This window comes from Pagrus major, chromosome 19 (assembly GCF_040436345.1).
Source record: "Pagrus major chromosome 19, Pma_NU_1.0".
Taxonomy (NCBI): domain Eukaryota; kingdom Metazoa; phylum Chordata; class Actinopteri; order Spariformes; family Sparidae; genus Pagrus; species Pagrus major.
Genome location: NC_133233.1, coordinates 20,571,340 through 20,598,553, shown reverse-complemented (window position 1 = coordinate 20,598,553; position 27,214 = coordinate 20,571,340). Strand labels below are relative to the sequence as shown.

Below are 27,214 nucleotides of genomic sequence, written 5' to 3'. Positions count from 1 at the left end.
TGTGGTTTTACGTTGGGGTTATGTGCCAGACTGTTTCTGTCTGGCACTGTTTCAGCCCTTGAAATGTCAGTCTTTTTGTTTAAAGAGGCTCTAGGTAACAATTTGTCACAATTTACATGTATTAATCACTTTCGTATTGGTCGTATGTGAGCGAATTGTAACATGAAGTGAAAAACGAGGCCTTCCTCGTCTCTCTCAGTTGCCTATACAAGCCTGTAGATGAATTTTTAAGTATTTTAATGCTGCTGGACTGTGGATTTCTTTGTGACGGACGGATTTTTTGCAATAGTCCAAAGGATGTGTCTCGTCCCAGTGCCTCTCTCCTCTCCGCTAACAGAGAGCAACAGAAGCTAACATTAGTTTAGAAAGGGAATCCGCTCACCTAAACTAACAATCGGCTCCCAGCACAACACGAGTCCCACGGAGCCCCTTTGATGTGGAGGTTCAAAGCCAAAAAGATGTTCTCAGATTAGAAATCATCAAATTCTCTATAATTTTTTATCATTCAATGAAACAGCTGCTCTCGTTAAATTTATATTTTGATCTTTTGGGGCCTTTCTCGACTGTGTTATAAAAACCTGAACCTATTTTAAAATATCTGTATCAATCTATCAATCCATTTTATTTATTTGTCCTCTTTTTCTCTATATATAGTAGCATAAAATGGAACTAAAGAAGCTCCTCAAAACTGTCCTGAAGTACAGTGATCGAGTAAATGTACTCAGCTACTTTCCTCCACCGATAAGAGGTCAGGAAAAAGGTGACCTGAGGGACATGCATGCCGCGACGACGGCTGAAACAGCAGTTAGGCTTCAACCCCCACACAGCTACTCAGCAGATACACACACACACCCACACACTCACACAAATAACTTGACGCCGAAAGTGTGGAGCAGAAAGCAGCTCCAGCAATTATAATTACCACTAGTATTATGCCAGTGAGGAACAGGAGGACACCGTGCCGACAAGAAGACAACTCACTCCTGCAGGTCCCAAGGAAGTCATTATTCCCCCCCTTTTCTACCTCCTCACCCCCGCTCTCTTTTCCCCCTCCCTCATTTGAGACATTTCTAAATAAATCCTGTTAGCTGGCAGAATGGTGCCCATAATTCCCACCTCTTGCATATTGCTGATAACGGCGGCAGAATGTAAGTGTTGGCACCAAAGAACAGATCAGTTTCCTCTTCTCTTTGTCTTTTGTGCTCATGCCAGGGGATTGTGTAGTTGTGTGCAACATCTAAGTCCCTCATTATTCATTATAGGCTCTGAGGTACAAAGGTTGCTTTCGTCCCGAAATTACAGGATTGTTGAAGTGTTGTTTTGTCTTTTTCCAAGGCGCAAGGAGAGCACCTGCAGAAGGGCAATTATTAATCAGAACTATTGTTTACAGCTAAAAGCTAGGAAGTGCGCTGTCATTTTTTTCAGGGTCTGCTTTGGAGAGGATGCTGAATTAAGTGTTTACAAGGCCGCCTGTCACCGAGCTACTGTGGGCAGGAATCTGTCCCGAAAAGACGAGTCAGAGGGAGTGTAATATGTCATTGTTAATATCAAGTGACTTCCTACCATCACCAGGACATCTGGCACCAGAATACAGCCCTTTCTACTCCTGCTCTCAAAACTAATTAGAAATGAGCTGCCTGTACTGCCTTTTATCAACACCTAAACACATTTAAAAAACAGTTCTGACCTTGCCTCTGGTTTTAATCAAATACAAGACTGACCCATCTCGCCCGAAATAAGATAACGCCCTTCCTTTTTCCTGCGAGTAAATTATTTTTATCTCCATCAAGCAGATCTGCTCTTGTAGAGTGCTCCCTCCTGGAAAGTCTTCCTTTGTTGCATATTTTATTGTGGGCTTTTATTACTTAAGACAGCAGCAGACATGAGCTGGCGCATGTATATTAAATATGCTAACAGCTTGGCAAACTGGAACAAAAATAGCACAAGCACCTAAAGCTTGAATGAGTAATATCCAGCTCTCTGTAGAACGCAGAAGAGGCCACCAGCACTTAATGACGGTAAGCTGACAATGGTGTCATATGGGGGATAGTGTGCTTAACATTAAAGCATAGATGTTTATCATTGCAGTGTTACATTATGTGCGTTCAGTGCAGTGATGTCAGTGGAATCTGAAAATAGCTGTGTCATTGTTCAGGCTCTCACTGCGCTGCGCCTCCGGGAAGTGATGCAGTCTTCTGTTGTATTTTTACTTTTTTTTTTTTTTTTTTTGGGTGAGTAAAAAAAATGGAAGTCTGGGTGAAAACATCGTTCTTGAGTGACAAGATGACTGATTGTGTATTATGCAGTGGGACTGGGATTTCTGGTTCTGACAAGTGTACAGTATGTTCAAGAGGAAAATCAAATGTCTTGTGGTTATAGCTCCCATTCCTGATAAATCATAAAATGTTGTGCATTTCTGGATGTCTGCATGACGTGCTGTTCCCCAGAAAGGAATGATTCACTTTAAGCAATTCTTTCCACCAGAGTCACTGACCCCTGATTTGCCCTCCCACGCCTGCAAACAATAAGCATTCCCCCGAAACCCTTTGATACCACCCATACTTAAAGGATAAGGTCACCCAAATATGATGTAGTCATTATCTACCCACCCTTGATGGAAAGTTGGATAAAGTTTCATGATCCACAAAAACATTCCTGGAGCTTCACAGCAAAATAGCATTGCAGCATTCTCCAACAACTGAAGTACATGGAGACTTGTTTTAAAACGCGGGAGCCCAGAGATCCCAAATGTATTAGAAAAGACGTCATCTGCACCCTTTTTTAAGCCAAAATTTTGACTGTAGCTGCTAAGCTAAAAGCATCAGCACACACCCTTTCTGAAGTGAGTGCATGAGCTCAACCATCCCCCTCGCAAGTGTAAATAACGTCGGCCTCTGGAGACATTGATTGCATCGTAATCATTTTATTTAATTTAATTTTTTTGGTTGTTTTTTTTACATTTTAAAACAAGTCCCCATCTACTTCAGTTCAGCTGTTTTGCTCTGATGCTCCAGAAATGTTTTGTTGTACCACAAAACTTCACGTGACTTTCCATCAACATGAATTTTGATTTTTGAGGTAACGTTGCATTTGACAACTAAGATGTTACACCTTGATCCTCTGAACGTAATGAACCCTCAAAAACATGTCAGTAAAATACTGCATTTACTTATTCTTACACATGATTGCGAAACTTAACCGTAGTGAGAAGTGCTTTGGTTCTGCCCCTCGAGGCCAGATTTGGAAAAGGCTAAAAACAAACCACTTTCCTCTCTGCTGCTGACTGTCATTGACACGTACACACTTTTGCCGTCGTGCCTTAACAAGGTCACAGATATCTAAAGCCTTTGCTGACACACTGTGGCCCTCCACTGTCAGACTCACTCCCACGGTGTTGTGGGGTGTTTGCCAGACTCCTCGGCAGCCCCCATGTCCAGGAGGTAAGATTTTCCTTGTGTCGCTACGTACTTTGCATATCTTCAGAGAATAGAAAGAAATTAAGGTTGTCAATCATAATTTTACGCTTGCAATTCAGGTTGAAGAGCAGCTGTGTGAGACTGAACCAGATGACTCTGCCCTCGATTCGGTGAAAACGGAGAACCAGCTTCTACCGACAGTAGGCGACTCTGGATCCGAGCACCAGGAAGACCTGCTGGAGGGAGACCTGGGGCTTGGCACTGCTGCGGCTCTCGCCAGGGAGGCCTGAAGCTGCAGGAGTCACTTCTATCCCCGGCTTATCAGCCTGTGCTGCCCTGAGGCTACAGCCCCCGCCTCCCACAGAGAATGGGGTCACTGGCCAGGGCATCTGAGAGGAGCCGACTGGGAGTCAGCGTTACAATAGCTCCAGAAAGGTCATGCACCCCCATTGTGCTGACATGCATTCAGAGACACACTCGCAGAGGGAGAAAAAACAATTACAGAGGCCATTGCTCTTCCTCTGACCATGCTGATGATTTGTTTCGCTCCAGTTTCAAGAAATTTAATAGCTGAAATACGATGATAAATCCTGTACAGCTTAAACGCCTAATGTCTTCAAACAGGAAGCCAAAGTTGACCCATGTGTGCACTTTTCACACAGTAAGCAGTATTATAATGCAATATCTCTGGTGAAAATACAACATGCTAAGTCACACATTAATTACAGCGGAGCAGCTTCATGGGACTTGGTTGAATAACGTTTTGAGCTTTAGAGGGAATCGCTCATGAGTCCCGACTGTGATTGAAAGCTATGGTATTTCCCTTAATCAGCTGAAATGGTATTTTTGTGCCAACTTTGCTTTGCTCTTCCCAAACTCCTTATTAAACTTTTATTGCACTGTTTTCCTCCGCAATCCTTTTAAAATGTATTCCGCTGAATTTATTACCCCGCCAATCTCCCTCCACGTCTTGCTTATCATTCTGCGGCGAGCTCAAATACTTCCGAACGCTTAAGTATATTAACAGCATTTGGGAAAAGCAGCATGTGAGACTTCTTTATAGGTTGCACTTTCTGAGTGCATCATTATAAATCTCAGGGCCTCTTTCCTCCGTGGTGTGAAGCGGGGTTTTGTGCGCTACACAAATCCAATGTGTGAAGGTTAGGCTTTGTGGGACTGTTTGTCTCATATTAATACAGCCTTTGTCCTTGAAGTGAGGGCTTTTTTATGTTGTGAATGCATGGGTGCATCTATGGAATGCTCCTCTGCTTCTGCTCTCAATCGCTGCAAAAAATACAATGTATTCTCCTTTGTTTGTGCTGATATTTGGGTTCAGTTTTGTTCTGAGAAAAAGCCTTTCACCAAGAAGCCGCCTCCATCTTATTCAGAGTAAAATCTTTGAAGATTAGGTGTGATTTGCAGAGATTTGGGGCCATTATCTGCACAATAGTTCACCTAAACACGACGCACTGCAACACATTTGTTCGGTGAAGTATCAAAACATAAGAATTTGACATTTTTAAACTCTCTCAGCATATGACAGTTCATTCTACTGAACCATAAACCTTATTTTCAATGTTTTCACTGAGCTATCGTTAACGTACGCCCACCAGCTAAAGCATCTGTCTCTTTGCAGGAGGAACAAACTGCTCACTACGAGGTCTTACAACTTTTTTTGTGTAACCTCCTTGAGGAAAAACGCTGCTGAGCGTTCCAAGTGTATTTTTGGGCACTTTAAGCATCAAGAAGCTAAATTAAACTGTTTTACTGGCGTGAACCTTAAGCAAATCACATCAAACCCTGGATGGAGCAAGAGGAAAATCAGTTTTTAACTTTTACGCATTAAAGTTTGTTTACAGGTCTTTGGCAGCCCTACTGTATATGTGAAAAAGTAATATGAACCCTTTTGTGGCTTCAGAGGAAGCTGCATGTAATCAGATAAATTGCCACCGATGATATCACTCAGTGGCTCAGTTGCATCGTGGGTAATGTAGGCACCATGTTTTAAAAAGGAAGAAGAATGGGTGTAATAAAAAAGGCGATATCTCTGGTTCTGCTGTACCAATTTTGATTTTGATTTGTTTTTGAACTGTCTAAAATGAGTTCAACAGTGTAAGGAAAGCAATTCTAGACCAGGACCTGGTGCCCTCATTACCCACAATGCATCTAAGCCACTGAGAGACAATTACATCAAATTACATGCAGCTTCCCCTGGAGTCAAAAAAGGCTTTAAACTACCTTTTTCACAAATGCAGTAGTACTCCTCAAGTCATGTAAACACACTTTAATGTGTAAAATTGGTGGAGTTACCCTTTACTATTAGTGTATATGCTTTTATGCGCCATTTCTCAGAGATCTTAAGGGTTGTTTGTCTCAAAAAATGTTCTCAATAATGACTTCTACAAACTAATAAAGAGTATTTCAGACCATTACAATAAACAATGTATGAGACATCCTTAAAGGTACTCTGTGGAGTTTCTGAGCATTCCTTTTTTTTTGGCCGTAGGTCCACGTTTTGTTGTCATGCATGAGGACACATATGTATGTAGGTGGTGTCTACAGCTATGTTGTAAAGCAAAACAAACACATCAGTGCACCGGCAAAGGCAGGGAAGAAGAAGACTGCCAGGAAGTAAACACTGATGTAAACAATGCAGATTTGAAAAGTTTGCTTTTGCGATTGTTTTAGGAGTGTATTCAACACGATCGTAAGACCTCAGAGATCAACGTGATGTGTGTCAGTGAGAAATGCCGAATGTAAACACAGACTTTGTTGACACGAAAACTCCACAGGGCACCTTCAAGTTAACAAGGTGACACGAGTGGCATTTTTCCATCTCAGTGGTTCTCAAGTGATGAGGGGAGGCACAGTGTAATAATGCACTGAAACAAGGTGTGCCCTGAAACATCTCATAAATACACAGAATGAAATTATTACATAACCTGCATGTAAACATGTAACGTGTCGTTTTCTTTGTTATTGGGATTTGAATCGGCTCGCCGTGTTGCATTTTATTTACATTTTTAAAGGTGCAGTACGTAAGATTTGGTGTTGAAGGTCATTCCAATCAAATAGGAGGCAGCATATCAGCAGATTAACCGCTAATTGCTGCTTTTAGCTAGTTAGCTCAGTTAGCCATGCAGTTAGCGGTCCAGACTGGGAGTTTGGATTGGTATTACGAGACAGGATGGGTTAGCGTGCTAACTTCAGCAGCTATCTCTGCTACACAACCAAAATTCTTACATATTGCACCTTTAAAGGGAACCTTGCCTCATGCACTTTGAGAACCACCGGTCCACTCCTCGTGTTTTTGATCATGACGTACACGACACTGTTCAACAGAGATGCATAAACTCGTCTTGTTTACTGTGAACTTTACTCAATGCAATATTCCCAGATCATGTGTTTTTTAGTTTTTTTTATAAGAGCAAGCAATTGTAAACATTTGAAATGGTAGAACAGACCGCTTACATTGACACTGAGAGAGACGTTCCAGCTCCAGAGCCATGATATTGTCCACAGTGCATGATATCATCCTACGAGGACTCTGTGACAAAAATCAAAACATCCTCTGAATCTAGAAATAGCACTACTGCTACTTCTGATGTAGCCTACTCATCATCACGCCTCTACCTATGGCACATCAACAAACCAATTTTATTGATTGTCTCTTACTTCAACCAGATCTTACAAATAAACATTAGCAATGAGATTTTTTGTAATTTTTTTTCTTGTTCTTCTTTGTTTTTTTTGTTTTTTTTCTCTTTCGTCCACTATTTTTCACTTTTACAGACAGTATGGAGACTGGAAAAAACAGATTTCTTGTAAGGTTTCGAACATTCAAAAATAACCCCAAAACATCCACTTTGAAGTGTCTTCATAACAAGATACATGAATTATACAGTTGATGTTTTTTTTTCCGCCTCCCCCCCATTGTTGCAGCTTCACTAATTGAGTCGTTCGTACGCCTTGCATTGTCAAACACATCCAATATTCCAGTATAAAAGGAGTGGTCCCTTCACATACCACTGCAATTCAACTGAGGGTAACATGATACATTCCAAATGTGGCCAGTGGAGCTCCTCCAACACTGATTTTAAAGTAAAGCTTTAATTCCACAATAAGAGGAAACGGCACTCGATGCAAAATGAACATTAAATTAAAAGGTCTTTGGTGGCGAGTTCGTTTTCACAGTTTGGAGTGTGTCAGTAGTGATTTGCTCAAGTCCTTGGCCTCCCCGGCTGTTCTGACCCTTTCGTACCCTAGAACAGACATGGCGTGGTGGCAGTAGTCCTCCACTTGTTTGATCTGTTGAATGCTGAGCACTGTTCTCCACGCGCTAGCAGCTTGTGTGGCATTCCTGGACGAGACGATGAATGGCTTAGAGGAGGAGCTGGAGCCGCTGGTCATGTTCAGTGCAAATGACTCGATGTCGTGGTTGGTGGTGAGGTTGGCGAAGCGGTAGATGTTCCGCAAGATCTTGACCGGGTTCTCGACCAGGTCCTCGTACCGCACGGCCATGTACTTCCCCTTCAGCCAGCTGGGTGGGTTTAAGGCAGTCCTCAAAGTCCTGGAGGTGCGGTCACAGATCACCTCCATGGCTCCTATGGAGTGGTAATCTGAGCCGTCCTTCTTGTTGGCTTTGTGACCGGGATCCACAAAAGGTATCCGGCGAAGTTTAGGATCCCTGCTGCGGACCACCTGTAAATTCTCCCTGATCAGGCCGTGTCTGGATTTGATCCTGGAGTTGGCCACTGCCCGTGGGTCTCTGACCAGGTGGATCACCTTCAGATCCAAGGAGGGATCCTCCATGAGAGGCGCCAACACGTTAACGTCCAAAATGCGCACCCCTTTAATGACTATGGTGTTATATTTGAGGCACTCCTCCTCCAACAGTCTAAGGCTTTGAGGGGGGCACTTTTTACACACCTTATCGTCCACCATCCCCACCACCTCTTTCCTGTAGGCTGAGCAGAGGGGATAGGAGCACACCACTTTGTTGAGGGTGGCCCCAAATAGTCCCAGGGAGGTGAAATTCTTGCCTCCGGGGCTGTTGTAAAGTTGGAACACAGACAGATCACAGCGGTACAAGGAGCTAAGCATGTCCCTGGCTGCCCCTTGTAAAGACACCGCATCACCCGGGTAGAGTTTCTGCCAGATGTGCCACATCGGCTCGTACAAGAAGAACACTTCCGGATTTTGGTTAAAAAGCTCCCCGAAAAAGGACGATCCCGACCTCCAGGTGGTCAGAACATAGATGAGCTGTCTCTTTTTGGCCAGCGAGGGCCTGTAGAGGAAGCGAATGTCAGATCTGCTCTGATAAGTGGTGCTCCTCATCTGGTGATTGCACTGCTGTGGCTCCTTAGTCCATTTATAATTAGCCAAGTTAAGCATAGTGAGGACCAGCAGTAAGAAATAGGCCATAAATAAGACAATCCTCTTCCTGCGGAGGACTTTCATCACGATCCCAGGCTGTGCTATTATCTTGGTATGATTCCTGTAGGTTTTAAGCTTCCTCCCAAAGCCAGCATCCTTCTCCCAAGGCGCTGTCAACTTCAGTGGTGGATGATATTGTTTGCCTCTCATCTGTACCCTCGGAGAGTGGCTCTCACCACCTGACGAAGCTCCTCACATTGACTGTGCGCCAACCCGCTCTGGAGAATGTATACAGCCTATACTGGGAGCTGACAGCCCAGTTGAACACCAGCTGATTAGGTAATATAGGCAGAAATCCACAACACGATATCGCGTTTTCACTGCACTGCGCAATGTTCTTCATGGGAACGACGCGTGAGAGGTGCGTTTAAGTTGTCCGTGGCGAGCGGTGCGGCGATCCTGTGGGTGGCCCGTGGTCAAAACAGAAACGAAGAAAGAGGAGAAGAGGAAGAAGCAGCCTTCATCACTGTAACAGACGCCCTGTTTGTCCATGTTCAGCGGAGGCATCCCTGCGCAGTTATCATCTGATGCATCCTTGTGAGATTCAGTCACCGCAGACAATAAAAACCCGTCACGAGTCGGCGCGCCCGGCTGCAGCGCGTATCATTCCGCATCTGCCATAACGGAGCAGTGAGCAGCCAGTATCCACAGTCAGCGGTGTCTTTTTGTGTGTGAGTGTGTGGAAGATCTCCCCCCACAACAGCTCTTCCTGCTCCCCCGCTCGTCCAACTAATACATACTGGACGGATTCAATCAGAATACAAGGGGGGAGAGGGGCCCGCCCACTGAGGGGACGGATTGGCCCGCCTTGAGGCGTCGTGCGTCAGCGAGCCCGCGCCATTGGACCCGCCGCGCGTCCGTCTCCATTTCTGGGCTCCCACAGATCGCAGCAATGGTAGACTGTGGGAAATGATGCTGTTGTTATGTTTCAGAGAGGTCTCCGTCACTATCTGCATCCATGTAAGCACGCTCCACCCTTCTCCTAAAGACGCGCAGCAGCGCCAGGTGGAGGTGATGCACAGGAGTTTATGGCCACATTTCCACGTTTTGTTTAAAAACATCTGTTTTCCATTAAGGGGTCCTGTCCTAATGTGATATATGTTCTCTGCAGAGTGCATGACTACAGAGACTAATCAATATTTTAAAATTAAATGTGTTTGTTTTCCCAGCTACGACCTCAAGAGGGAAGCCTAAACCTATAAGAATACCTTAAAGAAAAATCCTATTATTAATTGAAAGTGAAGTACAACAGGACAAATGGGAAATTGTAATTTAAATAAATTGAATAAATAAGGTCTAAAGGGATATTTCCATGTTTTTCTATTGGAACCAGTCAGCAGCAGTGACTGGCTCCTCTGGTGTGGAATCAGCTGAAATCTGACATCTGACAGCTGCTCCCCAGGAACTGACAAGTCCTGGGGAAGCTGTACGGCCATGTGTTCGAACAGAGGAAACCACATGCTCTGCAGATTGAAAATCATCTTTCCTACAGGGCTTGCCAGTTTGGGATTACAGCGCCGCACAACTGAACAGGAAAAGTGAAAGTGGACGGGGGCCCTTTGACCCCTGATGAGAAATCTCCTGGCAGTGCTGTATCCAGATTGGGATTAGGTGACTTTATGGTAATGTTGTGTTGTGACCTTATTGTACTTATGTATCTTATACAACTGAAAATCTGTGTGCAAACAGTAGATAAACAACATTGTAAGCCTTGTTGTTTTTCTAAAAAAAGACATGTATATCAGATCAAGTGACACTGAGCTCAGACATAGGCTGGATTATCAGACTATACAGTGAATAATTGCTCTTTATGCTTTATGTAAAGTGAGTGTTTTTGTTCTCTCAGCTATTCATGTTGTAGTGTTCATTCAATGCGGCTGTTTACGGTTCAAAACCTTTGTGCAGGCTGCCCTCTGCTGGAGCGTCCTGTTCCCTGTCAAGACAAAGAAACAGATTGTTTCTCTCCCCCCCCCCCTCCCCAAAATGACACAACAATAGATGCCTTTTACATTACCAACTCATTTATACATCAAATATGTAGGTGATGTATTTGATTAACATTTAGGCTGATTGAACGACAGATTTAAAGTGTTAACTGGGCAGCAGGAAGAGAAAAATAGAGCATTTGGAGGTTTATAATAAGTCACAAATGTAATGTTAATACCTTCCTTTACTTATCCTCCTCAGTCAAATCTGGCAACGTGTCCTGCACCAAACAACAGCCTGTAACTACCCCACTTACAACACACTGTGCATCATACTTTGTTCCATCTTTCCAATTAGGTTCGGTTGATTACTCTGCGGCCGTTGTGGGATGCTGTATCGTTGGATAATAAAGTGCAGCTCCAGGACCCCTTTCTCTACTTGCGAGTATAATTGCTCAGAAGCGGAGCGGACTGGGAGAAGCTTATTTTAAAACGCTCATAAAATTTAACAGCCCCTTTATGAATGTTACTTACGAGGGGGCCACGTTTGTATCCACATGCAGCATCTTTTAGCTTTTCTCACATCTCTTGGATTTATAGATCTTAGACTAGGCTTATAACATTATGTGTGGGCTTTTTCAGGTGGATGTCATGAAATTCAAGAGTAAACCTTGTTGCCCTAGTAATAACTATGGATGAATTACGGATGCACAAAAAATATCGGATGGATGAACTATCGTTTTTTTTTATTGGTATCGGCCATGAGAGTCAGTTAATTATCGGTAATCGTAAATCCATATCGTCCATCCCTATGTGGAATCAAATTTGGTAATTGGGTGGTGATTTCAAGGAAATGTCACATATGTTGCTTGTTTCTTTACCAGCTACTTACCATTAAATATGCCAACCTGTAAAAATCAAGTATTACAAAACTCTACATGCATGTCGGATGTGACACAGCAGCAGCCTATGAGATAATCCCAACGCTGTAACTGAAGAGATTAGTAGACTTTGATTTCATGTTCTGAGACACTTTAGACTGCACTACTAGACTCATGTCATGGTTAATTGTTAATGGTTATTGTTAATGTTATTAGCAGCACCTGTGCTTTCACTATGACACATCAAAATGTCTGCTGCTGTCACAATTTCCCTTTGGATTTGGATTATGTTGCCTCATCGCTTCCCACTGAAGTACAGTATGGTTTCACTCCCTCCTGCTCTATATTGACATTTTATTTTGGCTCATATTTCACAATTGTATTCACATTTCATCACACCCCTTTGACGTTTTCCCCCCTCAACAACTGTCTTCACTGGGAGAAAATGTAAAATACAGTGAACTGGACATTCACTTTGCTTTCTCTGCTATATGAGATATGTGATTACATAAGTTTGAGCGATGCAGACAGACTGTGATATGCGTGGATGTGACCATCAGAGCCAGGAGGACAGCTGGTGTATACAGACCCAAATGTCTGCCTCCCTCTTTTTATTTTCCCATTATCCATATGCAGTAAAATCCCACCCATGCATGCCCAGACACATAAATACCATGGACAGGGGCACAGTGCATAACCTAATTATGCATGTAGACTTCCTGGAGCAATACTGATGAAATACATGTATATATCTCACACAGTTAACGCTTCAGATTTCAGAATGATGTTCAGCACATGGATATCTTTTGGCCAAACGTGTCTAATAAATCTGAATGTATCTGCATTGTGAAGATGGTCTATCTCTGCACATACACACACACACAGAACAAAGATGCTGCACTCAGTTGCCCTTGTTACGTAATCACAGCGGCTCTGCGCCTGCGAAGTGAGCGAGCAGGTGGAGGAGGAGACATGCGCAGTGGGCGCCTCGACGGCAGCATCAGGACCAGAGATGCGAGGAAAGATGGTGCATGTAAACACGCCGAGGGAGATGAGCGCGTCGTTTTTTGGTCGGACAGCTGTCGCCGCTTACGCGTTTGCACCCGAAGTTTGAAGAGCGGAGAAAAGACTTTGGAGCCAGGAGGAGCGGCAGAGCAGAGCGCGCAGCAGAAGATGGCACGGCAGTAACAACACTTGATATATTGAGTCTCATGACGACGCGTTAAGCCTCCGCCGCGCTGCGACACACCACAACACAAATCCAAAAAAAAAAAAAAAAGATTCCTCCAATGTCACCCCAGAAGACGGGCTTTCTTGTGTAATGGTCGCCGGTTTCTAGTGGGATGCACATCAGTGTTTGGCCGTACTCGCTCTCCGTCGTAATGTCAGCTCTGTACCAGGGCACGGACGCCTCCTCTCCGGATAAATTTCTGGCCTTGAAAGACGTGAGAGAGGTGAAGGAGGAAACAACGCTGGATGAGAAGCTCTTCTTGCTGGCTTGCGAGAAAGGTTTGTTGTTTCTCTTCCAGCAAGACCATATTCACTGATGGTGCGTTCAAGATCACAGGGGAAAGCTCAGTGACTTCCAAGATTTAAGAGCATTGCTGAGGCATTGTGTCTGATATCTGTGCGTAAAACACAGCCTGATAGACTTCCACCGGGGTCAAACTGCAGGCTACAGTCATACCACATTTTTTTTCAAGTGAATACCTCGCACAGCTGCCTACATGTTGGCTTCTGTGGAAGTTTCGCCCACGGGGTTGTCAAAATATATTTGTTTGAATGTCTGCTTCTTCTCAAAAGTTCCTCTCCCTGCAGGTCTTCTGACTGTTCTCGGCCCCTAACGAGGGGAGTTCATGCAAACTCACTGAAGGGAAATGCAGAGCGTAAAAAATAGCAAAAGAGGCATCTCATTGATAAGTTGAGAACACTGCACAGGCCGTGGGTTGTTTTAGGTGTACAGGCCAGCCGCTGTGACCATATAAAGCCTCTCTAAACATGGCAGAGCAGAAATTGTCCTTTGAGGGAGATGTTATTGTTATGGATGACTGAGGTTAAGAGGACTGCTGGAGCTCAGCCTGCTCTGTGACGACTGTGTGTCCGAAGCTGTGTGTGTGTGTGTGTGTGTGTGTGTGTGTGTGTGTCTGTTTGGCGCCATCCACAGACAATACTTCACAGATTTTCCTAAAGTGGATGCCGCTTTGTGCCTTTGTACTCAGGTGACTACTACATGGTGAAGAAGCTGCTCGAGGAGAACCGACACGGCGAGCTCAACATCAACTGCGTGGACGTGCTGGGCCGGGATGCCGTCACCATCACCATCGAGAACGAGAATCTGGACATCCTGCAGCTTCTTCTCGAACATGGCTGCCAGGTCAACACACTCACGGGGACAAAACAGCTAAATGCACAAGATAGAGGTGAATTGTTGCTGATCTGATATCTGAGAAAAATGTTTGTTTCTGTGTAGGCGACAGACGCCTTGTTGGTGGCCATAGACTCCGAGGTGGTTGGAGCTGTGGACATCCTGCTCAACCACAGGCCGAGGCGATCCTCCAAGCCCTCCATCGCTGTAAGTCTCCTCTCATTACAGCTTATAAGTCCTCTTTTAAGAGGCAAACTACAGGCTTTTCTCGTCTTCATATGTCCATTTCCTTTTTAGAAACTGATGCAGCGGATCCAGAACCCAGAGTACTCCACCACCATGGACGTGGCACCAGTCATCCTGGCAGCCCACAGGAACAATTACGAGATCCTGACCATGCTGCTCAAACAGGACATCTCTCTTCCCCGGCCCCATGCTGTGGGCTGCGAGTGCACTCTCTGCAACGCTAAGAACAAGAAGGACAGCTTACGACACTCCAGGTACCGGCAGCGCAGGCCTCCTCTGTGACGTAGCACACAGGACATGTAATAGTATAAACATCCCTGGCTCTACCCAGATGGCTGCATTAAGCTCCCATTGATCTAAACCAGAAGACTAGCGTTGCAATGGATTACTCTAACTTGGACTTCATCTTCCGGGATGATGCCTGTGCTGTGTTGTACGTGATGATTGTTTTTGTCTTGCTCAGGTATGCAAGAGCTTTAAAAACAGCTATAAATCAGTTGGTGTGTCAAGTAAAGTCTCCAGGAGAGGTGAAACATTGCGGTGCCTCGTTTTGATGATAGCATCAGCTTGAAAAATGTCGCCTTAAACATCTGGAAAGAAATGATTTAGGATGTATTTTTGACAGTACAGTGAGTGCTTACAGTTCAGGGGACTCCTAATGCTCGCTGTTATTATCAAGCTTTACTCATCTAGCTACAAAAAGCTAGATTTGAACTTTGAACTCTAATTTAAAGGTGCAATATTGACTTCATACTCCCAACAAACAGGGGGCAGCATATCACCGGAGCAACTGCTAACTGCTGCTAACTGTATTCTGTGTATACATCCATGACTTTTAGCTGCTAGCTCAGTTAGCCGTGCAGCTAGCCAGACTACCACGGGGAGTGTTGGTGATGTTTTAAACCAGAATTCTTACATATTGCACCTTTAAGGGGAAGCTGCAAAGACGAGCCATATTCTCCCTTTCTGATATGACATCTCAGGCTTGCAGTTGCAGACTAGATATTGCTGATCTCCTCTGCCGGCCAGTTTTATTCTCTCTGCAGGGCACTGTAGCCTCCCACACAGGTAGTTAAATGAATCAGTCTGCAGTTTGGCTGGCGAACAACATAGGGGGTCAAAGCAGGTACATGTGAAACAGCTACAGTAGGAGGCTGAATGTTTGGTTCTGGATTTTCTCTCTCTCTCATCTGTGCAGCTCGTTTCTGTCCTGTTTCTTCCCACACATTTTCACCTCCTCGTCCACCTTTCTGGTTCAGGTTCCGGCTGGACATCTACCGCTGCCTGGCCAGCCCCTCTCTGATCATGCTGACTGAGGAGGATCCCATTCTCAGGGCCTTTGAGCTGAGTACAGACCTCAAGGAGCTCAGCCTGGTTGAGGTGGAGTTCAGGTACATCTGTCCGTCATGTCATGTCAGGGCACGTTGATTGAATGTCTTTGTGCACATAAACATATGTACATACACGCACACTGTGAAATCATAAACCTATTCCCTTTACAGATAAGAATCATAATCTCTCATGTGGTCTGAGTGTATCTGATTTCCCTTTTCTCTAGGAACGACTATGAAGAGCTGGCGAAGCAGTGTAAGATGTTTGCCAAGGACCTGCTGGCTCAGGCACGAAACTCTCGAGAGCTAGAAGTGATTCTCAACCACACATCCAGCGAGGATCACGTTGACAAGAGAGGCTTACTGGAGGAGCGCATGAATCTCAGTCGACTCAAGCTCGCCATCAAGTACAACCAGAAAGAGGTCTGCAGCTTTTGGCATCTGATCGATTTGACTTGATCGTTTAATTCAAAACCTACCCGCAGATTAGAGGAGAGGAAATAAGAAGTCTATCCGTGATTAATAACATCTTATTTATCGTAGTGTAAGCAGGACTCATCTGCTCCAGCACACCATGTTCTTGCCTCTGTGAAATATGAGTTTGGCAGGATGAAGTACTTCCTCCAGGCACCGGCTTTCAAAGACAAACTAAAGCTGGAAGTTTGAGGCTGTGGGGCAATTTACAGCTGGGATGGCTCAGTGTGAAAAGTTTGACTCATATATCACAGTACAGCTCTTGGCATACTGTTGTTTCCTGCTGGAGAAATAACCCCTGCACTTAAGGCTGCACGTCAGAGAAATACTCATTAATACACTTTAGCTGAAAACTGTCCTGCTGTTTTGCAGATTGTGTTACCTTTTTGTTAGCTAACTAGGTCAGCTGTTTCCTGCTGTTTCCTGTCTTTGTGCTAAGCTAAGCTCACCAATTGCTCGCTGTAGCTTGAGAATGTAGCCGAGACTAACTCTTGGCAAGAAAACTAATAAGCATTCCTTCAAATTAGTGAATTTCAAATGATTAACTAAAAGGGACAGTTCACCCCAAAATCTAAAATACATGTTTTCTCTTATATTTCTCTTATTGATTATGTGTCTAGATTGTTTTTGTGTGAGTTGCCAAGTTTTGGAGATATTGGCTGGAGATGTCTGCCTTCTGTTGAATATAATGAAACTAGATGGCATTTGGCTTTTGGTGCTCGAAGAGCCAAAAAAACACACTCAGCACCAACATCTCATTCCAGAAATCATGACCCAGTTTCTCAAGATAATTCATGTTCATGCAGGAACTATTTTCTCTCATTAACACCGTGCAAAAGGAGACGTGTATCTACCCACATGAACGAAGCAAGCTAATATTGCAGCTCAGCGAGGAGGGAGGCATCCTGTGCAGCCTCTCGTAATCCACAGACCTTGCTCTGAGTACTTTTATGTACTACTACTCACTATTTTTTAGTACACTTGTCCATTGTATCCCTGCACAGAAGATGGCCTTTATCTACTCATGGATGAGAGGTTCCTGCTCGTGACAGTGCAGATTGTAAACGTTAATTGTGTCCTCCTGGAAAAACTCAGCAACTCAGCAAATATATGTATTTTTGATTTTTGGGTGAACTGTCCCTTTAAAAATTAACCAAATGTTCTCTGCCTCATGTCCTCACTTCATTCTCCCTTCTTCCAGTTTGTGGCTCAGTCCAACTGTCAACAGTTCCTCAACACCGTCTGGTTCGGAGAGACAGCCAGCTACCGTCGCAAACACACCTGTCTAAAGATGGCCACAGTGTTGAGCGTGGCGATGCTCTGGCCGCTGCTTTCCTTCTGCTATCTTCTGGTGCCCCGCTCCCGTGTGGGCCAGATCATCCACACGCCCTTCGTCAAGTTCATCATCCACAGCGCCTCCTACTTCACCTTCCTGCTGCTGCTCAACCTGTACTCTCTCGTCTACAACGAGGGCAAGAAAAACACCATGGGCCCTGCGCTGGAGATGATAGACTACCTGCTCATCCTCTGGATCATAGGTCAGCTTTTAAACCCCACCTCAACTAATGCATGAATGTTGCTTTCTAAGTGTATATTCCAGAGTGCTGATTTTATGACCGAATAATCATTCAGCTCCTAATGGATGCAATAAAACAAAAAATAAAATAAGAATCCAATCATACAAACCAGAATTTAATAGAAAAACCTTGCATAGTGGAGTGAAAATGAGAGATTCCTGTTATGGTCTGGCTAAAGTCCAGTATCCTGTATCCTTAATCCTATCAGCCGTAACATGACAAACAGCTCTTTCTGCACTAAACGACAGAAAGCCTGGCTTGACTGAATTAAATCTGTCAGTTCTGCTTCTAATTGAGCTCTATAGAAAGGAACCGCAGCTTCTTCCTCTCTCCCCTGTGGCCCATCTGAGTGCTGATATCACCAGACTCAGCCCCACATACATGCAAACATATACGGTATGCACAAGGACAAACACGTGTGCGCGAGCGGTTCAAATGATCCTGGATGGTGACACTTAGAAATTGACCCTGTCTCTCTCTCTGGGGATTGAGCCTCTCTACCTCCCTCTTCTGCCAAGAAACCATTAGCATGATCGTTCAATCGCTTTTAATGGCCCTGCCTTCTCAGCAGAGATATTTTCCTCATGGTTGCAGCATCCTACCCATCTTCCCCCAAGACACAAAGCCTCGTACCCACAGCTCATTGGTCTGGGTTTCATCGCTTGCTTTGATAAATCATCCCAATAACTGCACCTGACGGGGTATAAAAGGATGTAGAAGCAATTGACTTGTATTATTCAACGTTATGAAAATGGTTGTGGGATAATTCGCAATTTATTCTGTGTATTGCAGGAGTGAGATCAGTAGTTGAGTCATTAGACAGAAGTGTAATGGGTTTTTCCATGGGCCCAGATAGCCCACTAGAGGGGGAAAGATTCCTTAAGTATTGCAAAAGAGCAACATCAAAGATCAATTTTAACAACTTCAGCCGTTTTTGTCTCGCCTCACTGCAAAACAGCTTTACTGCAAGATGTGATGCAGTGGTGCAGAACTCCCACCCAGGGTGTCTGCTAGATTAGCTTTAATAACAGGAGGGAGTTTACTAATGCAAACGTTATCATGAGCTAGTTGCTACGTCTGCTGCAGGTCTATAGCCAGCACTCACGTGTCAAACCAGAGCTTTTCATTCCCTTCGCTTTCCATTGTTCTCTCTTTGTCCCACACTGCCTCCCCCCCTCCTCTCATCTTTCTCCTGCTCTCTCCATCCTGCTATTCCCCTGAGCCACATGCCTCGCATTAATGGGGAAATCAGATGCTGAGGCTGTGACTGTGTCTGTGCATTGGGCTAGATTCATGTGTGTCATTGGGTGACTCAGTGCATCCCTCCATAGGTGGAAGAAGTACTCTGAGCTTTTACTTAATTGAAAATAGTAACGCCACAGTGCATAAAATGCTCTGTTACATGTAAAAGTCCTGCATTTACAATTTTAGTATTAAAGTATTAGCATCAAAATATACATATAGTAGAAAAGTAAAAGTATTCCTTATGCAGGACGGCCCATTTCAGAATAATACGTATTCATACTCATAACAAACAGGCAGCAGCATATCACCAGAGTAACTGCTAACTGTAGCTGCAGTTAGCTGGTTAGCTCGATTAGCCGTGCATGTAGTGGTGCAGACTGGGAGCTAGAAGCACTAGGGGAGTGTTTGTTTAAATAACGTTTAGTGATGCATTGCAGCTGGTAAATGTGCTGACAATTAAAATGTATTTAAGTATATTTTGTATTTACTGCTTTGTAAATGTTGCGAGTTCCCCCCTGGGAATCAACGTCTTTTGATTAATTTCATTATTTATCTGATTGTATTTTGTATCATTAATCTAAATCTGGAAAGTAATTAGTAACTAAAGTTGTCAAGTACAAGTAGTGCAGTAAATAGTATATTTGCCTCTGAGTTGTGGTGAAGTAGAAGTATAAAGTAGCAGAAAAACAAAATGGTACTTGAGTAAATGTACTTAGTTACTTTCCACCACTACATCTAGTATACTACATGCACCACAATTCAGTCATTTCATGTTCTCAGATTCTACTAACCTGACACAACAAACTGAATTTAGAGACAAAAACCTTTTCTGTGATACAGTATCTGCCTACTTTCTGTTGAAACCATGGAAACCAATGACAGATCAATCAGGTTCAGGCTAATGAAATCATCTCTGAATCAAGGCACAGAGGATGCGTCACTATGCCTTGACCTTGCAGCTGGAGTCGAGTTTTCTTTTTTTTTTTACTATCCCTACTGTACATTCAGACTTGATGACATTCCACTTGGACAGAAAGAAACCCATCTTTATTAAATTCCGCTCACCTCGCTAAATCCCACAGACGACACATTTTCAACACATTAATCTCCGATTTCTGTCTCACACATGCCTGTTTCCCCTGGGCTCCCTGTGTGAGATGTCTCTTGGCTGAATCTGGAAGAGATTTTTTACGTGTTGGCGATGGCAGCAAAATGCATTTTTCTTCCTGTGGTGTGAGCATGTGTGTGTGTGTGTGGTGATGGTGAATTCCTGCTTTCCTTCAGGGATGGTGTGGTCGGATGTGAAGCGCCTGTGGTACGAGGGGCTGGAAGACTTTCTGGAGGAGTCTAGAAACCAGCTGAGCTTCGTGATGAATTCCCTTTACCTGGCCACCTTCGCCCTCAAGATTGTCGCTCATAACAAGGTACACACGCATCACACACACTCTTTAGATTTGGCTGCATCTAAACTTTGGCACTGTGGATGGAGAAAGATTGCTCATCGCTGGAATCAGTATTTATTTCACTATATTAATTTCCTGTGAGGAACATTGGTAGTTCATCTTTCAGTATCTTAGCACACCCACACAGGTGTAATTTTTCACACCTTAACAGGTACCACGGGAGATGCCAATCAAGCACAGTCTTTGCACCCACACAGTCTTGAGAGAGAGAGATCGAGCCAGGCAAAATAAGTGAAATCATCCATGTGGGTGGACTTTTGAATATGCAGATGAAGCAGTAACTCTGATTTACATTACTGGCACAAACTTCACCTAATTTTTTTTTGAAAAGCACCATACCTCGCATAGATTATTTGAACATTATGTGTTTTGTTCTTATTACAGTTAAAGCAACATTATGTAGAGAAAGACAGCTGAACGTTAAGTCTCATTCCAGTATACCAATCATACATGGTGCACCTTTAAATGCAGCGAACCTATCCTTTAATAAGAGCGAGTTAGTTTTACATGAGTCTGTTTCAGTGCTGTCGGGTGTATGTGTGCCTGAATGTTTGCTCGTTCTTCAGTTCAAGAATGCGTCGGACACAGAGAGGAAGAACTGGGACGCCTTCCATCCCATCCTGGTGGCTGAGGGCCTGTTCGCCTTCGCCAACGTTCTAAGTTACCTGCGACTGTTCTTCATGTACACCACCAGCTCCATACTGGGACCGCTACAGGTAAGAAAAACTGTAGTTACACGTACTAAAAGTAGTTGTAAGTATAGTAGGTCAACACTGATAGATTCCTAGTTGAGCCAGACAAGATTTGAGGATGATCCCTGTGGAAGTTTGAGATCCTGGATCCCGCCGTGACTTTGCGAACCACTTTGGACGAGAAACAGACTGACCAAGTCCTTACGCAATGATTATAAAACTGCTTCCCTTTTCTATCAATCTCTCTTACCCCATCATACACACATCCACCACCCACTCTTCCTCTTTCAGCGAAGTGCGAAAGCTCAAGGACGAGCCCACACTAAACATCACACCAGCTGTGCTCAGCGGTATCATAACTATCATCATGAGCATTAAGTATAAGCACGATGAACTGAGGCAGCAGATGAATGTGCTCTGCCGCGATAATACGCTCATAATAAACCGAACACAACATCATAAAGGCCTGGCGGCTTAGTTGACATATGCGTCACCGTGCCGCTATCATCATTTCTGTCATCTACATAAATGAGAGCCCTTCAGTTTGTGCAAAATTGATTTCTTAAGCCTCAGTTTAGGCTGCATATTTAAAGCTGGATGAGTGTTGCATACACCCACAGCACATTTTCATTGGATCCTCCATTGATTTGTATCTGGCACATACAGCTAGTCTTATCCATGGCCATCTTAAGAGAGATATCGGCCACATTGGAATTAAGTCAAGGGGAAAGTATAGTCATTACTGTACAAACTTTATATTCAGTCGTATTTCAAAACTTCTGAACTCTTTTGATGTATTGTTACTTATTTTGAGGTACCTTGAGAGACCCTAACCCTTGAGAGAATGTGAAAAATGCACAGGCATCAGCTTGATTTTCTAAATCCAGGAAAAGCTGCATTGGATCAGCTTGATTAACCCTCAGTCTTAGCTGGCAGTGTCATTCAGAATTAGCAGGCATGGTGTATTTTCAGAATCTCTTGTTTTTCTCTAAAGGTTATGGAAATGTTAAGCAATTCTGATCAGCTTTGTGCCTCTTACACAACACAAAATAAATACAATATGTAAAAAGCAAACACTGCTGACTAAAATCTGGCATTTCTGTGGTGCATGAGTACAATAGTCTCAATAATCTCTCTCTTGTTTGTAACCCATCATTTTAACTATTGCCAGCTTGTTTAGTATAAAACTGTTATTGTTCCTTAAGCATGGCTTTTACCAGTTCATGGAGGTTTTGTTTGTTGTGTTGTTGTTCTGATTGGGAAGCGACATTCATCACTGGTCTGTGTAAATGGTGAATATCTTTTAAAAGGCCTCATATGGTGCTCATTTTCTGGTTCACGTTTATATTTTTGGTGGCTCACATGCTTTAATGTTCCCAAAACATAATTTTTCTCATACTGTCAATTGCTGCAGCACCTCTATTCACCCTCTGTCGTTGTGACATCACAATGTTTCGGAAGTCCTGACAGCTCGTTTGAAGCGTTGAGCGTTTTGATACTTTGCCAGTGTTTATAGAGCACTTAGACGTGCTTTATAATTAAAAAATAAAGACATGGAAATCTTTCTACAATATGGGACCTTTAAAGAGGTGAGACTGTGCCAGTAAAGGCCTGAAGCTGCGTAGGTTTCATCTCTATACAAAGACTTAATGATTAAACTCCTTTTAAAACTTGTTCAAAAAATGCTCTTATGTCACTGTTTTTCCACCTTTCCAGATAAGCCAAAAATCTGGTTTGCATAATTTCTACTCAGGCTCTTCAACAATCTCAGAGCAATAGGTGTCCCTCTTTATCGCATCATGATGTTGTGTATCGTCCAGCCACTTGGCGGAGAGAGAGACTGCAAAGTTGGCCAGCGTCTGACTTTGTGCTGGCAGAATTTCACTTTTCCCCCTGTGTGTGACTTTATTACATAAAGGTATGCAGTGAGGTCAGTCTATTCGCAGGGATGCCTTCCTGTCATTAAGCCGAGTTGTTGTTTGCGGTTGACTTATAAAACACTGAGGGCTCCCTGTAGACTGTTATTGAGCGCTTTTCGGCTGCAATCTCCCCCATCTTTCTGCCTCTCTCTCTCTCTCTCTCTCCTTTCCTCTCTCCTCTCGCTCGCTCTGTGACATCACTGTCTGGCTTGGCAGGATGGAAAAGTTATTAGCTTTGGAAATAGATGTGGCTGTGTGTTCATGGCTACGCTCGCACTCACATGGCAGACACACCTCCCTACCGATGCATGCGCGCCCACACATTTCCACACGCTTTTGAGATGCGAGCGTGCAGTTCAGCTGCACTCAGACGAGCTCCTGCTCACACAGACGGTGAGGCAGAAATATGTGGGTTGCGGTAATGCAAGTTTCTTTGATTCCGTCCTTCCTGAAGAGGCCAGCTCACGTTGCTGCCGGGTAGGACCCCCTACTGAGTCTGGAAAGAGTGACTGAAAAAGTGTGAGTGTGTGTCTGAGGGAATCACCAGTTGTGCATACAATGAGCTCACTCATGGCCCAGACTTAACCTCCCTGACAGTATTAATCACCCGCATTACTGACAGCACAGCAGGAGGCATGCATGAGTGTGTTTGCGAGAAAAAAGACAAAAGATGCTAAATAAATACAAATTCCAAACGGATAGCGAGTATTTATTGTCGTGAGATTTGTCAATACGCATGCTGACTTTGCTAGATTTATAAATGTGGTGTTGGTGGATGCTGTTGTCCCACAATGCATTGCACAAAGAGATCTCATCTGGAAAACATTTCAATTGAAAGCAGCTGAGACAGTTTCAGGAACATCTTGGTTCACGAAAAACATTTTGGCCTCTGCCAAATTCAATTTGAATTCGAGTCAGTTTATTTTACATAACAATTATACAACAACAAGGTCAACCATAATGCTTTACAGAGAAATCTAAAATGTTTTAAAATCATTCAAATGAAAAGAAACCATGAAAAAGCAACGGTGGCTGTACAGTGTTCCTTGACGTCCACGGTGCGCACGCTGTGCTCACGTCTTACGAACAGCCAAAACAGAAAAAAACATATGTTACGCTGGCAAATTAATTTGTAGGCTGTGCTTTACTTGGCGTTTTAGCAAAAAGTGTTCATCTGTGTGTACATAGATGCTTTTGAAGTACCTTACATGTTTTGGTCAAGGTTAGGAGACCCTGACCTGCTGCATTCCTGCTCTGTTTGTACAGTAACTAAGTTAAGCTACCTGTCAGGCCGGGCAAGCAGGGAACACCCTCAGCTCCTAAATCAGATGTGTACAAAGTGGCAGTAGGAGAGAACACCGGGGGGATTTAGACATGACAAGAGAATGAATCAACCTAATAGACTAGGCCTTCACCTCAAAACAAGCCGCCTGGGTTTCATTGCAAACATCCCAGTCACCATTCACCTTGAGGTGCAGGGAGAGTGGTCATCCCTCACACTGGACGCTGTGTGTGTGTGTGTTTGTGTTTTTGCAAGGGCGAGTGTGTTCTGACCTTGTTTGAGGATCTTTAGGTCCTAGTAAACAGATAAGCCACTCACGTCTATTAATATTCGGTTTCCAATGGCCTGAGAAGACTCTCTCTGTCTCTGGGCCCTGTTTTTGGCTTCTTTAGTGTTTGTCTGTCTTCCCTCAGGTGGGGTGGGAGCGTTACAGCTGCCAGAATATGTTGCTTTTTCCACTTTCTCAGGGGAACGCTGTTAAACAAGAACATGAGGGGAAAAAAACTAGCCACAAGTGGTGAAAAGTTTGCTTACATGGGACAAGTGTTGAGAGAGTACATCACACTGGAGCATAAATATAGCTACCTTGCTTTGAAGGGGCACTATGTAGTTTTGGAGAAGAAATTTACAATGTTAATGAGGTAATAATACAAGCTCAGAAATATTCATTTCTTCCATAACTGAATAAACAAGCTGTTCTCAGAGGAAATAAGGTCCCAGAACACTGTCTGAAGCTAGAAAGGTGGCAGGGTCCGCCACATATAAACAAAGTAAACCAGTATGAAATTAATATAAAAAATCAGTCAATTAAGATTTCTCATATACACAATAGTTTGGGTTTGTCTAATGCTAAGTAAGTAAGCATTATAGTAGCCTAAATATTTATGTTTCCTTGCTATTAGCTATCTAAAAGGCTGCTAAACTAGCCAGCATGTTCATCCTGTAATTAAATCACTGCTAAGCTACGCAGATGTTTAATTGCTGTAAGCTAACAGGAAGGCTGATAAACTAGCTAGCAACAACTACGAAAATCTAGTAGAGCAACCATGCAGACCAAATCACAGAGACATCCAAATGTATGAGTCAAAGGTGTATTTGATTTGCAAATATCTTGGCTAACTTTACCTTTAACCTCATTATCTTCTCAATTAGTAAGAAATCAATCAAGTTCTGTTTGATCAGACAAAGATCCTGTCAGGTGTCACATCTGACCCCAGCTTGCCCTCTTTCTGGTTAATGAGGATTACTGGGATTGTTGGCAGAAAACAGATTATGAAAGATAAGGGGGAAAAATGACTCATGTCTACTTGATTAGATCAGATCAAACAGCGCAGGATTAACAAAAATGTAATTTAATTTCTCCCCAGATCTCCATGGGTCAGATGCTGCAGGAGTTCGGAAAGTTTTTGGGCCTCTTCCTGCTGGTGTTATTCTCCTTCACCATCGGACTCACTCAGCTTTACGGAAAGGACCACAAGAACCCGGGCAAGAATCAAACCAAGGACTGCGAGGGCATATTCTGCCAGCAGCAGAGCAACGATGCATTCCACACGTATGGGCCAACCTCAATCTGTCATTTTGTAGAGTGATGACGACTGTGATGAATGTTCAGAAGGCTTGTTGAGAGATGGTAGAGATTATATATGCAGCTGCATAAAGTCGTAGCAGCTTTTCCACTAAATGTAAAATTAGATTATATCGTTAGACTATATCTTTTTAGGTTATATTGTGAAATGCATCTGACAGACATGTTAGCTAAATTCTTCCCTTTCACAGGTTTATGGGGACCTGCTACGCCTTATTCTGGTACATATTCTCCCTGGCACACGTCGCGCTCTTCGTCACCCGCATCAGCTACACAGAGGAGCTGCGTTCTTTTGTGGGCGCCATGATCATAGGCACCTACAACATTGTGGTGGTTATTGTGCTCACCAAGCTGCTGGTGGCAATGCTCCATAAAAGCTTCAGACAAATTGCCGTGAGTATAAACAACTTCTGGCAAAGAATTATCGTATTTTCTCATGGCTGTCAAGGATAATTTGAGTTTGAATTTGGAACCGAAAGTTAGAGCTGGTTTCATTTATTGTGAAGATTTGATTTTTAAATTTCGCTAATTCGCCCTGAAATGTTACACAGATGTTAAACTGTTTTTTCTTTGGAACTTCTTTGCGGCACATTTTCTCCTTCCTTTGAACAACAGTTTGATTTTGTTTATGCTATTTAAAACAACTCATTGTCCAGGTTTTTGCATTTTCAACATTCCTCTCTGAATGGTGACCAGTGTGGGAAAGTTAACTCTCGCATTCCTGCATTCTCACTGTCCTTTCGGGCCTCTGCAGAATCACGAGGACAAGGAGTGGAAGTTTGCTCGTGCCAAACTGTGGCTTAGCTACTTTGATGACAAGTGTACCCTGCCGCCGCCATTTAATATCCTCCCCTCCCCAAAGACCGTCTGCTACCTGGTGACCAGCATGAGCAAGTGGATCTGTTCGCACACCTCGAAGGGCAAGGTGAAGAGACAGAACAGCCTCAAGGTGAGAAAAATGAATTATTAGCAGTAGCAAGATGGCTGCCAGTGCATGTTTTTGTGATTTGTGCAAATTTTTAGTCGTCGATCTGAATTCCCTCACTGTCTTCTCCATCCAGGAGTGGAAGAACCTGAAGCAAAAGCGGGATGAGAACTACCAGAAGATCATGTGCTGTCTGGTTCACCGCTACTTGACGTCCACGCGGCAGAAGATGCAAAGCACGGACCAGGCCACGGTGGAAAATCTGAACGACCTGCGCCAAGACCTCTCCAAGTTTCGCAACGAGATGAGGGACCTGCTCGGCTTCCGGACCTCCAAATACGCCATGTTCTACCCAAGGAGCTAAAAAAAAAAGACTAGATATCTCTTCCCCTTTTCCCCTTCTCCTCTTGACAAAACCTCTGCTTCTCGTTTATCTGGGATGCCGTGTGACC

The 27,214-nt window shown here is 43.7% G+C and overlaps 3 protein-coding genes across 10 annotated transcripts in view; 2 read left to right on the top strand and 1 right to left on the bottom strand.

The window, feature by feature from the left end:
• LOC141014537 (sodium/hydrogen exchanger 9-like) overlaps positions 1–5,871 on the top strand; it is a 72,022-nt gene extending 66,151 nt beyond the window's left edge. The window contains exons 15-16 of the mRNA XM_073488379.1: positions 3,335–3,440; positions 3,536–5,871. Coding sequence (XP_073344480.1) covers positions 3,335–3,440; positions 3,536–3,706 — 277 coding nt within the window. The 3' untranslated portion in view covers positions 3,707–5,871. The remainder of the gene's footprint in view (positions 1–3,334; positions 3,441–3,535) is intronic.
• Positions 5,872–6,698: 827 nt separating this feature from the next.
• Positions 6,699–9,532, bottom strand: chst2b (carbohydrate (N-acetylglucosamine-6-O) sulfotransferase 2b). The gene has a single exon (XM_073487828.1). It carries the CDS (start codon positions 9,000–9,002, stop codon positions 7,605–7,607), a length of 1,398 nt encoding a protein of 465 aa, XP_073343929.1. The 5' UTR covers positions 9,003–9,532; the 3' UTR covers positions 6,699–7,604.
• A 3,469-nt stretch (positions 9,533–13,001) lies between these two features.
• trpc1 (transient receptor potential cation channel, subfamily C, member 1) lies at positions 13,002–27,126 on the top strand. 8 transcript variants are annotated; one of them, XM_073487820.1, is made up of 13 exons: positions 13,002–13,167; positions 13,878–14,032; positions 14,129–14,230; positions 14,321–14,523; positions 15,529–15,660; positions 15,828–16,023; positions 17,276–17,612; positions 20,181–20,320; positions 20,926–21,075; positions 25,620–25,804; positions 26,029–26,230; positions 26,592–26,786; positions 26,899–27,126. In XM_073487820.1, exons 1-13 carry the CDS (start codon positions 13,002–13,004, stop codon positions 27,124–27,126), a joined length of 2,391 nt encoding a protein of 796 aa, XP_073343921.1. The 8 variants fall into 8 exon arrangements, with proteins under 8 accessions (XP_073343921.1, XP_073343922.1, XP_073343923.1 ...); XM_073487821.1 differs by lacking the exon at positions 14,129–14,230 and having other exon boundaries at positions 13,041–13,167; XM_073487822.1 differs by lacking the exon at positions 13,878–14,032 and having other exon boundaries at positions 13,135–13,167.
• Positions 27,127–27,214: the final 88 nt, after the last annotated feature.

Excerpts from the sequence above, each read along its gene's own strand:
- chst2b (XM_073487828.1), bottom strand. The coding sequence starts at position 9,002 with ATGAGAGGCAAACAATATCATCCACCACTGAAGTTGACAGCGCCTTGG.
- trpc1 (XM_073487820.1), top strand. The coding sequence starts at position 13,002 with ATGCACATCAGTGTTTGGCCGTACTCGCTCTCCGTCGTAATGTCAGCT. Across the intron at positions 15,661-15,827 it reads CTGGTTGAGGTGGAGTTCAG|GAACGACTATGAAGAGCTGG; the intron begins GTACATCTGTCC and ends CCTTTTCTCTAG. Across the intron at positions 25,805-26,028 it reads AGCAACGATGCATTCCACAC|GTTTATGGGGACCTGCTACG; the intron begins GTATGGGCCAAC and ends TCCCTTTCACAG.